This window comes from Limulus polyphemus, unplaced genomic scaffold (genome assembly GCF_000517525.1).
Source record: "Limulus polyphemus unplaced genomic scaffold, Limulus_polyphemus-2.1.2 Scaffold1889, whole genome shotgun sequence".
Lineage (NCBI taxonomy): Eukaryota > Metazoa > Arthropoda > Merostomata > Xiphosura > Limulidae > Limulus > Limulus polyphemus.
Genome location: NW_013667499.1, coordinates 85,447 through 102,359, shown reverse-complemented (window position 1 = coordinate 102,359; position 16,913 = coordinate 85,447). Strand labels below are relative to the sequence as shown.

At 33.2% G+C, this 16,913-nt stretch overlaps 1 protein-coding gene across 1 annotated transcript in view; it reads left to right on the top strand.

The window, feature by feature from the left end:
* Positions 1–1,377: 1,377 nt before the first annotated feature.
* LOC106465265 overlaps positions 1,378–16,913 on the top strand; it is an 84,072-nt gene continuing 68,536 nt past the window's right edge. The window contains exon 1 of the mRNA XM_022393127.1: positions 1,378–1,488. Within this exon, the coding sequence (XP_022248835.1) occupies positions 1,428–1,488 (61 nt within the window). The 5' untranslated portion in view covers positions 1,378–1,427. The remainder of the gene's footprint in view (positions 1,489–16,913) is intronic.

The window sequence follows — 16,913 nt, the reverse complement described above, 5'->3', positions numbered from 1 at the left end:
AGCCTTTTAATGTAATTTTTTCTCATTTTCCGCCAATAATTTTTCAGGCAATTTTTCTTAGTCTTGGAAATGTAACATCATTGCAGAAATGATTGTTATGTTTGTTTTTTATTGATCTAGTTTACCTCACTTCTAAAATCAGAAATACTCTCCCAAGTGATGTTGTCAATCGTTGAGCGAAGTTGAAATATTATCGTTAAAAATTGCATATTTCATTCACTAAAAAACGTTGGTGGCAGCTGACGGTAAAGCTATATATTAACGTTGGTGGCAGCATGAACAACTGACGGTAAAGCTATATTTTTTAAACAAATTTAAAAAGCGCAAGAAAGATTAATGGTAAAAAAGTAAGTATTCATGTAACATGAGATAACAACATCAATGACAGAAATTATGTATAAATCATTATATAAATACGTTTCTGTGCAAATATCAGCGATTTTAGGGAAAGCTATCCGTCAATAGATGGCACTAAAGGTATCCTGGAAACTTTCTTTGAGAAACAAAATATACTTGGAATTCTATACGGACAAATTTTTCCGACTTGATGCTAAAACTACAATGGATTTGTAATCTATATTTTAGAAGAATCTCTATGTACGAAAAGCATGGTAAGAAGTTATTTAGCGTCATAAGCCTGCGGAAATACCGCTGAACCACTAGTGGGTTTTCATAACTATTCAGGTAGATTCTAAGGATTAAATTTCTAAAGGATTGCTCCTGCATTTTTTCTTGAATGAAATGAAGATTCAGTATTTTTGTTCAGGCTGCTGGAGGCCTCAACATGATTAACTGAGTCAAGGCAAGTGTAGCTTAAACTATCATGACACGAAAATTGCTACTGTGTGTTGATATTCAAGATTTTTAGGAACCAAGCTGTAAAATAATCGTAGAGATTTATAACAATTTTTAATAAATTCGCTTGTATGAACTTCGCATTGAGTGCTGCCTTTTCTTTCAAGCTATAGACATCTGTAAAAATCGTTTGTTGGAAACGTTTATCATTTTTTATACTTCACAAATTACCTATTAGAATGTCACATTTTAGTAGGAAAGAATAAATTCTCAAAGCTGCAGTAAGTTTATGAGTTCAGTATATTGTTAAAACGATTCCTGGAGTTAAATGCTACTTTAAAGTGATACTTCACAATTTTAATTGAAACATTTTTCCCCTTGATGTTGGGTTTGATTATCATAATTAAACTTCTGAATGAAACAAGTGAATTACCTTCTTTCTTTTTTTCATTTTTGCTACAGCTTTATTTATATAACTTATTATTATAAGGCTCGTGGTTATAGTCAACAGATGGCACTGCTCTCCAAACTGCTTAACTAAACTCGGGGTGTTTAGAATGCATTCGTCACGAGTCACCAGCATTCTGAACAGACAGTAGTAGGAGTGGAATGCGTGCAGTTGTGGAGTAACCATGGGGTGGATACCTTCTATATTGTTGCTGTTTGCGCTGGCCATTGGCTCAAATAATAACGGTAAGTCAAATCAGTTTTTTCTCTCATTTTCCATGTAAACATATTTTTTATTCATAAATATTTGTACCGGCTACTGTTTTACAACTGGAATAAATGGATTTCGGTTTAAATATGTAGATATATGTATATAAATACTTTATATATGTTTAAATACTTTATGACCAGAGTCAAGCAATCCTAACGGCTATGGCTGACTTCCAAAAGAAGGTCGTAAAAAGCGCTAAATATTTCTTTCATGTTAATTTTTATAATGAGCCAGAAAAATCTTAAAACAGAATTAACAATACGTAGTAATCTGGATGAATTATTTGATGTACATCTACTGTCCTACCAGGCATTATAGAAAACAAGATAAACACATTGTAATCAGAATTTAGGAAAATAAAGACAACTGAACTTTGGTACTTGGGCACTACAAACACACATCTTCTTTGTTTTTTCACGTATAAAATTGATCAAAGTCGCAATAAATGGTTCAACAATAGCTCGATTTTGACTCCAGCCTCTCACAAGTACTTATAGAATTGGAAGAGCTCGAAATTATAGATATCAGTCTCACATAATAATCTAGTCAGGCATAGCTCAAAATCTGGAAAACAGGCAAGATACACACACACACAAAATTGTTGTTTATGAAGTTAAGCATAAAGCTACACAATGGGCTATCTGTGCTCTGCCAACCACGGGTATTGAAACCCGCATTCTAGGGTTGTAAATCCGCAGACATACCGCTGTGCTACTGGGGGGCACACACACAAAATAAGGGTGTAAAAGAAGAACGAAAAGCACAAATTGTAGTACTTTATGTGCTCAACATTAATCATAGTCACAAAGTTAATTACAACTGATTCGTTTGTCATTTGAACTTAATTATAGCGTTTAGTCAAATATATTAATACTGTGTACATTAAAAATTGAAAGACAATTAACAAATTAACTTTTTATTAATAGTAATCACCCATGTAAGAATTATTCAATGTGATACGGTGATTCATTACGTTATATTAAAACGATTTTGAACGCTTCTCGTCGTTGTTACATCAATGTTGCCACGTCTGGTCATGCACGATTTTACGGCCGTGCATTTTGATAATAGCCCTGCAGCGTAGTTTCTCTAACAAAACTCTCCATTGTCAGCTGCCATCACACTACCTACGCGAAGCCAAGTAACATCAAAATGTAATTCTTATACATTCTGTTCTACCGCAACTTTACATCGGCTATGATTGTTACGTGACTTGTTGATTTGCTTATTCAAAGTCACTTTAACCCTCTGTGGTATTCGTGTTCCTGCTTAAGAATTGGTTACCGTTATCTTCGAGTTGCAAAACCAGGAGTTATTAATAATATTCATTATTTGACTGTGAAGAACTCTAGTATAAGGTTTTATCAGTAGTATTGTAATAACTTTATAGTACTGAAAATATTGTTACTTCTACCTAAGTTTCTGATGTTGATTTTACCTTGTGCTTATAAAACAACCTTACTATAAACTTGATACAGTAACTTTCCATTATTACAACTAGGTTCTTTTTTGCGACAACTTTAATCCAGAAGAGGAAGACTGAGGTTTACAAAAGTTAATGTAACACTGAACAACAATAAGGAATGATGTATCATTTATTTTCAAAAAATCCCATGAAACAATTATCTATTCAGTAGAGATATACTATACATTACCTTTATTGAGAACGCTGTGATTTATAATTTAATTTTCAAAACACTACACAGAGCTGAATTCAGCTCGTCGTGGCAGTAAGCTCATTCATAATAAAAAAAAATCACCTAATTATTAACTTAATCGAGTCTGCTATGATCCATAGAAGCTTATGCTTTGCGTTTTCGATTTTACTCCAAGTTTATTAATAAAAGTAATAGGTTTTTTAAAGCATACATACAGATGATGGAATACGTTATATTATAACAATTTAATATGAGCAGGTAACGTGACAAGAACAGCTCATAAAAAGTCGCAGTGAAACGAAATATAACTACACTTTGCATTATTTAGCCTCACGTAGGTGATGTGATACTATCGGAAAGAATATTCGTTTTTGAGATGGATTTGTAACATCGCTTTCTGACGGAAAATGTTCACAAACTGATATCATATAGAAATGCCTTCAGATAGGGGACTTAAAATTTCCAAGGACGGAATATCCCTTGTATTTAATGATATTTAAAAACAAAGGAATATAAAACAACTTGGGGTACAAGGACCATCCAGAAAGGGACCTACAACAAGTGGATCCTCAGATGTGATAAGTAAAATGTGGCGCCTTGTGAAAGATAGAAATCAATGAATATAAGGTTCTGTGGGAAAAGACGTTCTACAGGCGATAGTGTGCAACATGAATAAGGAACTCAGTCTGGAAACCGGGCCAACATGGTATGGGCTCACCAAAATAAGGCTTCCAGTCATACCTTCCATTCAGTCATCGTATATATCAAAGAGCTGTAGAATGAACCGGGTATTCAATATTCTTGTTATTTCATACAAAGGAAAAGTAGTTAAGTGGTCGGATGCAGCGCCATTAGATTTATGTGTAATTGAACAATTTAAATGTTTCCTGGGAAACCATCGTCCTTGTAAAGAAGATGGATTATGGAATGCAAGCAGGGAAGAGTGGAGTTTTTTATACACGACAATCTCACAACGAAACTTTTTGCAACGAACACTGCGCTATAAGTCTATTTTGAAGATGAATGGTCGTTCAGATAAAGCATGACTGGACGTGCTGAGGCTCCAAAACCAATTTACATATAGTGTAATCAAGCCTCTCTCTCTCTACACACACACACACACACACATATATATATATACAAAAATACAAGTTAACGTTTCTTGAACTCGTAAAAAATAACTTCGACTGATTGATATATATACAAACAAAATAATATTATTAATTTTATGTTATTCTTTATTAATTTTAGTTTTAATTCCATTAGAATCAGCTAAAAAATTACTCTAGGTTCAGGTATCAATGCTATCTACCCTTTTCTTTCGTAATCTAGTTGAACTACACAAATTATATTTTGTATTATAACAATTAGTGAGTGATATTTTTAAACAAATATACAAATGTATGAAATATGAATAATAATAATAAATATATAATGAATATATTTGGTATAAAACATAGATATTATGTCCTACAATATGAAGATGATAAGCACTAGAGTGCAGTTACATGTTGATAATTTATACTGTGATTGATGCCATCCAACCAATAAGATAGCGTTGAACCAGTATAATGCTTATGTGAGTGATGAATACATTAAAGGCCTTCCCGGGACAAAAATGTCACATGACAAACGTGTAGAAACCAAAGTTTTGTCTGGTGATGGCTACTTCATGCAACACATTGAGGCGAAAATTGATGTCTCAGTAGGAACTATATGGAACTTCTGAAACTTCTGTTATTCAAAATAGAAGCAATCGAGATAGAAAGCTTAAACTTTTCACTTAAGCGATGCTATATAATTCAGGGTATGCTTTGTACTTGATAAACTACATTCCAGTAAAGATATTGTCAGTGGCTTAGCTGTAACTAGCTGTATGAATATTACCTTCAGAATAGTATGTCTGCGGACTTACAACGTTAGAAACTGGGTTTTGATACCCGTGGGGGGAGAGCACAGATAGCTCGTTGTGTAGCCTTGTGTTTAACTTCAAACAAACAGAATAGTAAGATTCACATTAGTGCGAAGTGGCCTCAAAGAATGTGTAGCTGCTAAAAACCTCTACCAAAAGAGATAGCTAAACCCAAAGTTTGAAATGGGCAACAGAATCTCAATCAATTTGATGAGCAAAGCTGGATGAGGATTCTCTTTTCAGATGAATCCAATACACATTGTTTGGCAACAATCAACAATATCTTGTTCAAGGAGGGGAGTGATATCATGGCCAATGTATAATATCTACAGCAAAAGATGCTGAGGGACCAATACGGTTGTGGGCGTTTCTCATCTAATGGAGTTGGCAATCTACACAGAATTAATGATACATTGACTGCTGACAGGTAGAAGCTAATTATTAACTATAGTGTCTTTTCTTCAGAAACAAAACATGTTGAACAGGGATCCATCTTCCAACAAACAAATAATTCCAAGAATACAGAAAATGTGGGGAAACAATACCTGAAGGAAAAATAGGTCGATGGAATACTCACAACCGTGGCCTGATTGGCACACATTCTTAATAATAATAATACGGTTTAATGGGCTTATATGGAAATTGAGAAAGTCAAATGACAACGTAACAGCTTTGCTGGAGCTATGAGAAGTAATAAATGACAATATTTCACAATCATGCACTGCTTTGTTTGAGAGCGAATACAAAATACTAATGCACTGTAAACTTATTCGCCTTTTTTATATTCTCTGTTATAGTGTATTGCTATAATAAAAAGTGACCATTTAGTTGCATTTGTTTATTGTTTGTGGCTCATATATGTGTATCACCCATGTATTTCTATAATTATATACAATACTTTGTATATATTTGGGGTTTAGATGGGCATTTGTTACTAGCTTCTCTATGCAGGGCAATGTTATGAACTTTCACTGAATAATTTGATGACATTCAAAAGTTCTTGGCCCACGTAACATATGTGATGAAGATCAGACTTATCATAATTTTCATAACTCATTTATAAGAATTATATAACCTTCCTGTGCATTTATTAATTTAGCGTTATATATATATCTTACGGGTCCATTGATTAATAAAAGTAGTCACCATTTTGTTCTTTGAGTCTAAAATGCGCTGAAGTATTTTTTCTTTTATTACTCTTAATATCATTCCATCTACTGCTCATTTAAAAGCTTCAATTTTAATTAAGGATCTTTCTTAATTAAATGTATACAAATTATGATTGAAGTCATTTTTTTCTTATCTCACAACATATATTTAATGTACGTTAAACAATCTCAAAACTTTAACAGCATTTTACGACTTTACATTTGGCGCTAATTGTTTCTGTTGAAAATAACCTTCAACAATGTGGTTACATAGACGACTTCATTTATTTTGGAAAATTCCTATTCACTAGAACTTATGGCCAACATCGACAGTTATCCATAGCATAACACCATATGGCCCTTTCGTGAATTTACCAACAGTGTCTGCGCATTTCTCAAACTGCCTTAAAATATCTTAAGCTGGGTTGCCGTCAATACACACCATGATCTTCAAAACGATATTGGGACTAGATCGGTCCAATGGTTAATGTGCCGTATTGTAGAGCTGTCGTTCCGTGGTTCGCCTTGCGTTATAAGTAAAATTAAGAATAAAAATCGCGTACATTTGTTATAAGAGTCACGGCCAAAACCTACGAGTCGGTCTGAAAAGAGTGTCCAAGCGCTGGTAATGGGTGGTGTTGACTAGTTGCCTTTTATCTAGCCCGGTGGTTCCCAATGACCGATACACGGACCGGTACTGGTCATCAAAGGAGTTTCTGTTGGTCCTGGATCGGGCTTCACTATTGCAGACAAACCGTGATAGAATATTATGAGAGACGGCTAAATTACCAAGTGTTACGTAATAAGGCTATCGTGTACAACTGAATAGCCTGCTGCCTCATACTTTTTTCATCCAAGTATCTTTATTTTCCACATCTAAATAAAAGAAAATGAATAAAAAAAACGTAAAATTCTGCAATTAAAATTAGAATTGTCAATACAGTCGTCTTTAAAAGTAATAATAATTCAGACAGTGGACTCTAAAAAGCTAATAATAATAATATATTTGGATGTCGCTTCTTTTTTATCGAAAATGATATATGGGTTATTTTATTTATAGTGGACTATATAATGAGTGCATTGAGTTGTTTAAATATATATATATATATATATATAACTTTAATTTTTTTCCATGTACATGCACTACTGTGTTCACATGTTTTGCTGCATCATGGTTTTAGAAACGGGAATATTGTACAAATAAGTGCTCCTGTTCAAATGTAGGCCTAGCACTGACACAATTTTCAAACAGTTTTCTGTGGATTCTTTTTTGTTAAGAATGCTAGAGAAAAACGAGGACGACGGAAATTATTGTGAAATTGAAAAAATACAAAATCTAGTTTCATTCGCATGTATCACTAATCGTATGTTAAATACGGATTCATCCCGCCTGGCAATTCAGAAGAACCAAAACCTCCGTGCGTTATATGTGCAGAAACTTTGAGTAATGAAGCAACGAAAACTTTCAAACTTCTTAATCATGTCATCTAAAGAAAAAACATCCAACTCTAATATTTTGAACGAAAAAGTTGCAAGTTTGAAAGCCGAAGACGATTATTTCTCACGAACACATCTACAAATGTGTTTCACTGAAGGCGCCATGCAACCTTATTCTACCTGTCACCAACTGTTCGTACGGTAGGCCAAGTTCCCCTCTCTGATAACAAGGTTGTCAGGAGGATTAACAAAATTGCTGAAAACATCGAGAAGCAGCTATTAAAAAGAATCAAAGCATCTACATAACTTGATTTCATGTTAATGAAACTACTGATGTCGTACACATGACAATGTTATTACTCGATGTCCGATCTGCTTAAGAACAATACGGGAGCAGAAATATTCACAGTTCTGGATGAGTATGTACCAAGCAAGTTCGACTAGAAATTTTGTATGGGAATCTCTACTGATGGAGCTTCCACCATGACTGGAAAGCTCTCTGGTATTACAACTAAAGTTAAAGAAGTGGCACCATAGTGCGAACCTACCCATTGTGTCATTCACCGTGAAATGTTGACCAGTAGAGAATTATCATTCGAGCTTCATGCTATTTTGAGCAATGTGTGTGTGTGTGCTGTCAATCGAATAAAAGCCATTGCACTAAATTCTGGTCTGTTTGAATCGATGTGTACTGAAGTGAGTGTCGATCATAGAGAGCTTCTTTTGCATACAGAGGCTAATTGGTCATCAAGCGGTAATGGTCTAAACAGAGTATTTAAGAGAAGAGCTGCAACGATTTCTCTCCACTCACTTCAGTGACAAGAACTGGCTATCCAAAGTTGCTTATATGAGTGCCATTTTTACCCTTTTGGATGAACTCATCCTTTTATTACAAAGGAGGATGGCATCTGTTTTTGAACTGGTAAATAAGATTGCAACTTTCAAAACAGAGTTTGAAAACTGGAAAAATCGTGTGAATAGAGGAAGATATTTTTCCTACTTTTGCTTAATTTTAGGGACAAACCATGCAGGAAGTTTCTCAGTTGACAAAAGAACACCTAAATTTGCTGTCTGAAACATTCGAGCAACTCTTTCCGTTTGCAAACGACCAAAGAACTGGAAAAGAATGGAATGGATCACCATTTCTGAACATCTGCAAGAAAGGTTCTCCATCAGCATTACAAGAAGATCAACTCTTAAAAAAAAGGATTGACGAAGTCTCAAAATGTCTTTCAACGCATCCTCTCTGTTTTTTTTTTCTGGATTAAAGCTAAGACAGAATATCACGAACATAACAACCTGGTGCTGAAGACCCTACTCCCGTTTCCCCTCTATTTATCTTTGTGAAGCAAGTTTCTCAGCAATGGCTGCTACCAAAACCACATTGCAGAGCATGTTAGATGTACGGGAACTGCATGTCTTTATTTTTGTAATCAAGCCAAAATGTGACATGTTTGTGTGAGGTAAATAGGCTCAAGACTCTCACTGAATTCGACAGTTCGTAAGATAGAAACATTTTGTGTATTTTCTTGTGATATTAATAATAATACATGTGCTTCATATAGCCTATCTTTCCCTTTTAGAATTGTTAAGTATACACCTATATACATATAGGTCTATTTGTCCACTTTGAAAAATAAAACATGGTTGCAATAAATGGGAGTAGGGATGGCGGCATTTTAAAATAAATAATCGTATGTTATCCGGTCTGCCAAAGTTCGTAAAGTTGGGTTCTCGGTTCGAAGCATTAGAAAAGTTGGGAACCACTGCTTTAGCCGATCACTTCAAAATTAGGGATTGTTAACCTAGACAAGTATATATATATAAATGTATGAAATTTGAGAATAATAGTATACATACATGTTCAACATACATGTAAGATATAGGGGCACCTGGAGGTGGTGTAGGAAGCCAGGAACGATCCCTGACACCCTTGTTGTGCTCTTGTGAGCCGTAAGAGTACATGCCTAGTTTGGTAGAAATCGGTTCAGCGGTTAGCCAATTATAAGCGGAAACATACACGCACAGATCTTTGTCAACTAATTTGAGATTAATTGAGAAGACAAATTCAGTTTTACCTTTTGATTATATTAAACTCTGTTTTTCGTTAAACATTGTACATAATTTACCTTAAAATAGTGTTTATATACCTAAGCTCTAAGCATTTGTACTGCTTCCAAGGAAAACGATTACTTCTTAGAAGGTGCCCGTGATATTTAGAAAAAAATGGTCATCGTTGAGATCCAGAACTCTTTTATATATATGAAGTCATATACAGTAAATGAACTTAAACGTTAAACTTGATCAATGTCTTGGGTAAAAATTAAATAGTTTTATTTTTCATTCACGTATTTGTTGATAATTATTTTTCCTGTGTATGCAAGAAACATTAACAAGAGAAGAACGGTACTTAACTATACTACGTTATATACACCATTTTCCCCTATAATCGTCTTTGAGTTCATTATTTCTAGAGTAAGAACCGATTACGCTGTGAGGTATTTATCTAACAAAGTGACTGAACTGTTTTTTGTTGTTATGTGAAAAGATCGATCACTTTCCCAATAATTTATTGTACATTGTCAATATCGATATTCACGATATGCTGTAGTTAACACTACAAGAGCTTTAGTAATTTCATCTCGAACGACCATGAAGACCTGATTTCCATTCTTATATATATAAACCTTTTAAGATTTACTCAACTCATATGAAGTTCGCTTTGTAACAGTAATAGAATAATAATACCAACAATGAGGAAAATCAGAAATTTGGCTTCATAAAAAAACTTACAATAAGGAGAGATACAATAATTTAGGAAATTTCATAAAGACTAATCAAGTGTGCTTGCATGAACGGCATAAATGCACTACTCTTAATGAGATTAAAATTTTATTCCCCATCTAGTTTTATATGTTAAAATTCTCTAACCAAACTATGTAAGTGACTTGTGTATAATTTTAATATTTCGTAAACAAACGCACTTTAAAAACAAGCATAGTACACAATTATTTATATATATATATATGATAGCAAATTTATACAGATGTATTTTGATGTAGTATTAGTTTCCGAAGTTGAAACTTCTTCATAATTAAAAATCTTAAATTAACAATACATCAATGTCCTAACTCTTTTGATACAGGTATTCAACTTGAGAAGAGTTTCAAGTAGAGCTAGGTCCAAACTAAACCATTTAAGTATAGAGCCAAAAAAAAACTATCTTAGTGTTGAAATACTAATCTAATAATTAAACTCTAATGTATATCTTACTCTTCGAAAAAAGGCACTTCATGGGAAACAAATATTTAGTACACATTTTATCCAAATTGTGCTAATGAAGATCATCTATGGAAATGGTCGCAAAAATAAATATATTACTTATAAACATAATTTGGGCTTAGATACCAAACAATTTATCTCTCATTAGCCTTCTCAATTTACAGTGATTAAGCAAAGGTGTATAGACAGTGGTAAATATTTAGAAGACATTTACCTTTTTAATTTTACAAATTCATAATACATATATAAAATAAAATACAAATTTTACATTCATAATTTTCATGAAAGATTTAATATATTCTTTTATTGAAACAATTTTAACAGACTCATACACTTTCTTTATGTTACATACTGACATTTCTTTCCGGGTATAGCCCATTTTTTCACATTAATGCTTGGGAATTTCTGATCACTTCTTTACTAGACGTCTTTCATAGGAATTTTTCTCATTATCATCAAAATGGTTAACGAATTTTCTCCAAACAGTAAAACATCCTCCATTTTTAAATCTTCTACCACAAATGATAACCACAAATAATTTTGAAGTGGTATGGCAACCCATAGTAGTTTGTTTGTTGTTCACATTATTAATCTGATGACTTGATGTAAACTTAGTAACAAATCTTTATCACTTTCTGATGTGGCTATTAAATCATTTATCTCTACTACAGATACATTCTGTGGACATACTCTGTAGCATCATAATTGCACGAAGAAACCCTCCTCAGCATCTGTCTTATGGTTATACGCATTTCGTTCACTTTTTCTCGCAGATGCAGAGATGATGTACGAATCTTTTCACGTTGAGTCTCTTTCCAATGAGTTAGAATTTTTTTCAGGATGCCATCATCAAAAGAAATTAATATTTTTCCAGAAGCATCGTTATCTATGTAATAAAAAAGCAAACCATTATTTCTAAGTATCGTCACTTTGAAAGAGATGAATCAACACCGACCTTTTATGCATTATGTTAAAATAATTCAGTATTTCGCCACATTGTCCAAGTATTAGATACAGCTATATAGAATAACTACTGTTCCCTAAAGAAATATGAAACTAGATTAATTCATAGCAAGACACCCTGTTGAAGCAAGTCAGGATTCAAGAGAAAATTAGAGTAGGGTTTCCAAGTTAAATGATAGTGATGTAAGATAGATCCGACGTTTTACTCAAGATACAATGTGATGTTTTACAATATTTGAATAATACTTTTAGAAAAAGACAATTTAGTATTGGCTATTCATGCACCGTCACATGGTTGTGTATTTACATTATTTTGTAATATCTGACAGATCAAGATGACTGTGACTAGAAACTATAAGTTGAATGGATTTCTATTCCTTTATTAACTCTTATGTTTTTCTAAAGAAATAAGAATGAAAATAATGCCTTTCAGTTGGAAACAAATTACAGATATGGCGTTAGATGTCAGCTATTAGTTTCTTTTCGTTGCAGAAGCTTAAAACCTAGTTTACTCTGAGTATTAAGAATTTTTTTACATAAAAACCTTGAAAGAAATACGTTTATGCTTACTAGACAGTTTTCATGTACAGATCCAATACGAATATCAGACAAGTTAACTAGCCACCTTATACGTGCAAACCCAATATGAAAAAAGAATGTTAACTGACCAACCACTTTCCATGTAGACATTTAATATTAGCGTAAGATAACACATACAGATGCTGTTAAATGAAACCATTTTCATTGAGTATAGGCCTATATTTTCATTATTCTGTCCATACATAAAGTATGAATAGATGACAATAATTTTGTCTGGAACTGATCCTGCTGCTTTTGAATACTTAGAGAAGTTCTTGTAGCAGCAGTCTTAAAAATATACTCGTCCTACTGTACTGAATAAACAGCTGATAACTGAATCACTTGCTTACTAGCTAACTTTAACAGAACGATGATAATTCGTTCGGCATACAAGATATGGCTTGATATAAAATATCTACATCGGTAATAGAATAAAACCATACAAAACCTCATTTAAAGCTATTATTAAATATTTTGTTTAAAACTTATTGTTGTTAATCATTCGTATACAACTGAGTAGTTTAAACAAGAATCGTAAATTGATAATACTATCTGTAAAGAAATAAGACCAAAGATGACATACTTTCTATATGGTTAGAGATTATTCTTGGGTGATTTAAATGTAATTAGTAGGGTACGATAGATGTCAGAGTTGGATTATATTTGAAAACTGTGAGTTTTACTGCGATTTTTGTGGTGCTCTGAAATACACAGTACTCTACTATTACAGAGCTTGCTTGAAGATAACTTAGAGATTACTTTGGAGAAGATTGTGCAATTTGAATGGGAAATATTTGAAACTGAAATCAAGGAGACAACATGAAAAAATAATAGATTTAGGATAAAATTTGTTTTGAGAGAGGGAGAGAAGGTGATTGCTGCGTTTACAAATATTAAAGACAGGTTCGGGTAGTATCAGGCACCAGCATTTAATATCTTTGAACCTGTGGCTGCTTGTAATGAGGAAGGAAATGATCAAGATTGTATAATGTTGGAAATTTTTTTACTACGTAAACTGATCAGATTGTTTGTAGTGGGAGTATAGAAAACTAGACTATAATTTGCTTGCCAGGTGCTGAAGTAAAGGAAATTATGTAACAAGCTGTCAATTTAGTTGCTGAGAAGCAGGAACATTCTCTTTTTTGTAGTGCATGTAGGAGCGACTGATGATGGAAGTTTTAAGAAAGAAGAGCTTCTTATAAAGTATAATCCTGAGGATAGAAACAGACGTGAGATAAGGAATTTGTTATTTAGCATGATCCAAAGTTTAAGTGAAATATTATCAAAGATATGCTAAGGGATGTTTTTCAATGTGATGGAGGGAATTATATGCTAGAGATGGCTTCCTCTTAAGCAGGCTAGTAGCAACATTTTCAGGGACCCTTCTGAGAAATTCATATAAGCTAACAAGCGGAATGCTATTTGAGCATGACTGTTATGGAATAAAGAGGCTAGGTTGCAAGAATTGAGAAGATTTTAAATAATTAGCTTATGTTTTGCTACATGTTGAGAAAACTAAATCCGATTTTGGTTATTAATTTTCAGAAAACCCATTCCGAAGCCATGAGACAAGATTTGGCATTAGCGAATTGTTTTTTTTTGTATCGTTTAGAGCAAAGCCACATTGAGATATATGCTGTGTCCACCGCAGGGAATCAAACTTCGGATATTAACACATTGTAAGTCCGTAAACTTATCGCTGTCCCACCGAGTGATTAGTGAAGTGGAATAATGAGTTAAAGGTGATTTAGAACAGATTTACGAAATTCAAAAATTGATTTTAATTCAAGATTGTTATGTTCTTAAAAAGAACAAGGAAAATCAATCTTAAGGAGGTCACTGAAGACATAAAATAGAAAATCAGAGATAAATAGTATACGTGTAAGTGGTGTAAATTGATAGATAGGAAGGAATATTTTTAGATCTATAAGAAAGCTAGGGATTTTTTTCAAAACTGAAATTAGAAAATCCAAAAGGTTCTGTAAAAAACGACTGGATGACAATGCTAGAAAATACACCAAACATTATTTAATCATAATAAAGGTAAATAAAATGTTCAAATGGAGATTGGGTCCTTAAAGTTTTCTGTTGAAGTATATGGGACTGCTAAACTCTTAAATGTTCTTTTCTATTTGTACAAGAGAAGAAGTTGGTAATAATCCTGACCAGCAGCGTTCTATGGATAATATTGAGAATAATCTGAATGACGTAGCTACTCTGGTGGCAAACGATTAATAGAAAGATAATCAACGGGAATCTCCAATAGTTGCGGCACTTGAAATTTTTTAGGCAGTATTAGAGTATTTTAATCAATGAGACCTTTATTTTTTTTATTAGTTCTACAGTGGCACAGCGGTATGTCTGCGGACTTACAACGCTAGAACCCTGGTTTTGATACTCGTGGTGGGCAGAGCACAGATAGTCCATTGTGTAGTTTTTTACTTAACTTTAAATAAAGAAAACAAAACAGACCCTTTTATTAGCTATATTTTTGTGCGCTAGCAATATCAAGCGTGAGGCGCGTGTATCCCGGATTCAATTTTATTACTCATCAGTCTACCCTCAAATTGGAATTCTTTTAGGCAGGATTAGAGTAAATTAATCTATGTGACCTTGGGCGTGAATCCTGAATCCAAAACTTTAATTTGATATCAAATCGAACAAGATATGACGGAGCTATGAGCTAAAAATTTGAACTTGAAAAAACAAAATACCTTGCGATAAGGTGCCATGAAGAAATTTAGCTAATAAAACCATAAGTTATGGATGAAAAAATACCAGTTATTTGGATTGTAGTGTAGTTTGATGAGAAAAGCCAAAGGTTGTTATTAATGAAGTCCAAGAAAACTGGACTCTTGTTATTAGTGGACATTCTTAAAAATAGGAGCAACATTAACAACTCTTCAATCCTCAGGAACTCATCCACTGTCTACCGACCTACCAATCTTTAAAACAAAAGGCTCAGATACCTGATCTTAAAACCCACTTTAAATCCTAGAAAATATTTTCTGGCCTTGATTCTTTATCTGCTTTTAGCCGCGGCATAGCGGCTCATAGAAGGCTCTGAGTTTTTTTTTGGGTTCTGGATTGAGAGAGGAACTTTAATGTAAATATTTGTGTTTCCCTATTCTATTCTTGACCATTTGAATTGCCAATTTGGTCAAAAATGAGATAAAAAGGGAAACAACGCCTAAAAAGTCTACTTTCACCTAGGTCAGCTATAAAATCGACAAACTCTCCAGTGTTTTTAATAGAGGAAGAATCATCTCTGACAAATGGTTTTAATATGTTCGTTAAGAATTTGGATAAATTGTACGTTAGAGAGTGAACGAAGATAATTATTTGTTTTAAACTAAATCTGCAGGAGGTATATCTGTTAATAGATAAAATATATCCACAAGTTAGTTCTGAAGTAGGGTTTTATTTTTGAAATTTAGTAAGGCTTGGTTTTAAATTGTTTTGTATTGTTTTAGTTGGGTTCTTATCTAGCTACTTTACAAGCCTCTGAGTTATTAACTAATTGTTCTGTATTTTAACAATCTAAATATCAGTTTATAGCGACATCTGCTCTTCATTTATGTGCTTGATTTGTTTGTTTGTTTGTTTATTTTAGCGTAAAGCTACACTAATAGATTATTTGTGCTTTGTCCATCATGGGAAACCGAATTCCAGATTTTAGCGATGTAAGTCCATAAACGCACTATTCACCCACTTGGGAGTTTATTGGATGAAAAAATATGAATGCCTTTATTACATCAGGAGCTTATTGAAACAAATGAGACAACACTTTAATAGTGCAAATACTCATACAATTTTCAAACCAGCTAAGACACTTAAGAATTTAACAGTTTATCCAAAATACCATATCCATCTTGAAAAACGTATAGGTGGGGTTTACCCATATCTCCTAGTATATGTGTGGAGCCCAATATTACGCAGAACAACACTTGCTTTTTGTACGAGATTAAACGAATACAAGAACGATATGATATATGGACGACAAATCCTATCTCTCTTAGTCCTAAATGTTTTAAATAAGGATCATTCATTATGACGTACCTATTATTATATATTTATTTTAATATCGATGTTTGTTTAAATTGATTTATATTTAGAAATGTACATAACTTATACTGTTGAATATGTATTGCAAAACTCCCGGCTATTCTCTAAAGTTGTAGAAGATTCTCGAGTCTAATAATCAAAAATATATGTGTGTACGTAAACGCTAGTGTTAGCTTCAGTATTATTACGTAAAACTAAAATTTCTAAAAATTCCCCACATGCCTATAAATATAACCAACGCGACGCGCCAAAAAACAGTATCTATTATTAGTTTGCTATATTCAGTGTGTTATAAACTTCGGAAGCTATAACTATAATTGTGATTAGCGCTTATCAATCGGAAAACTTCAGATATT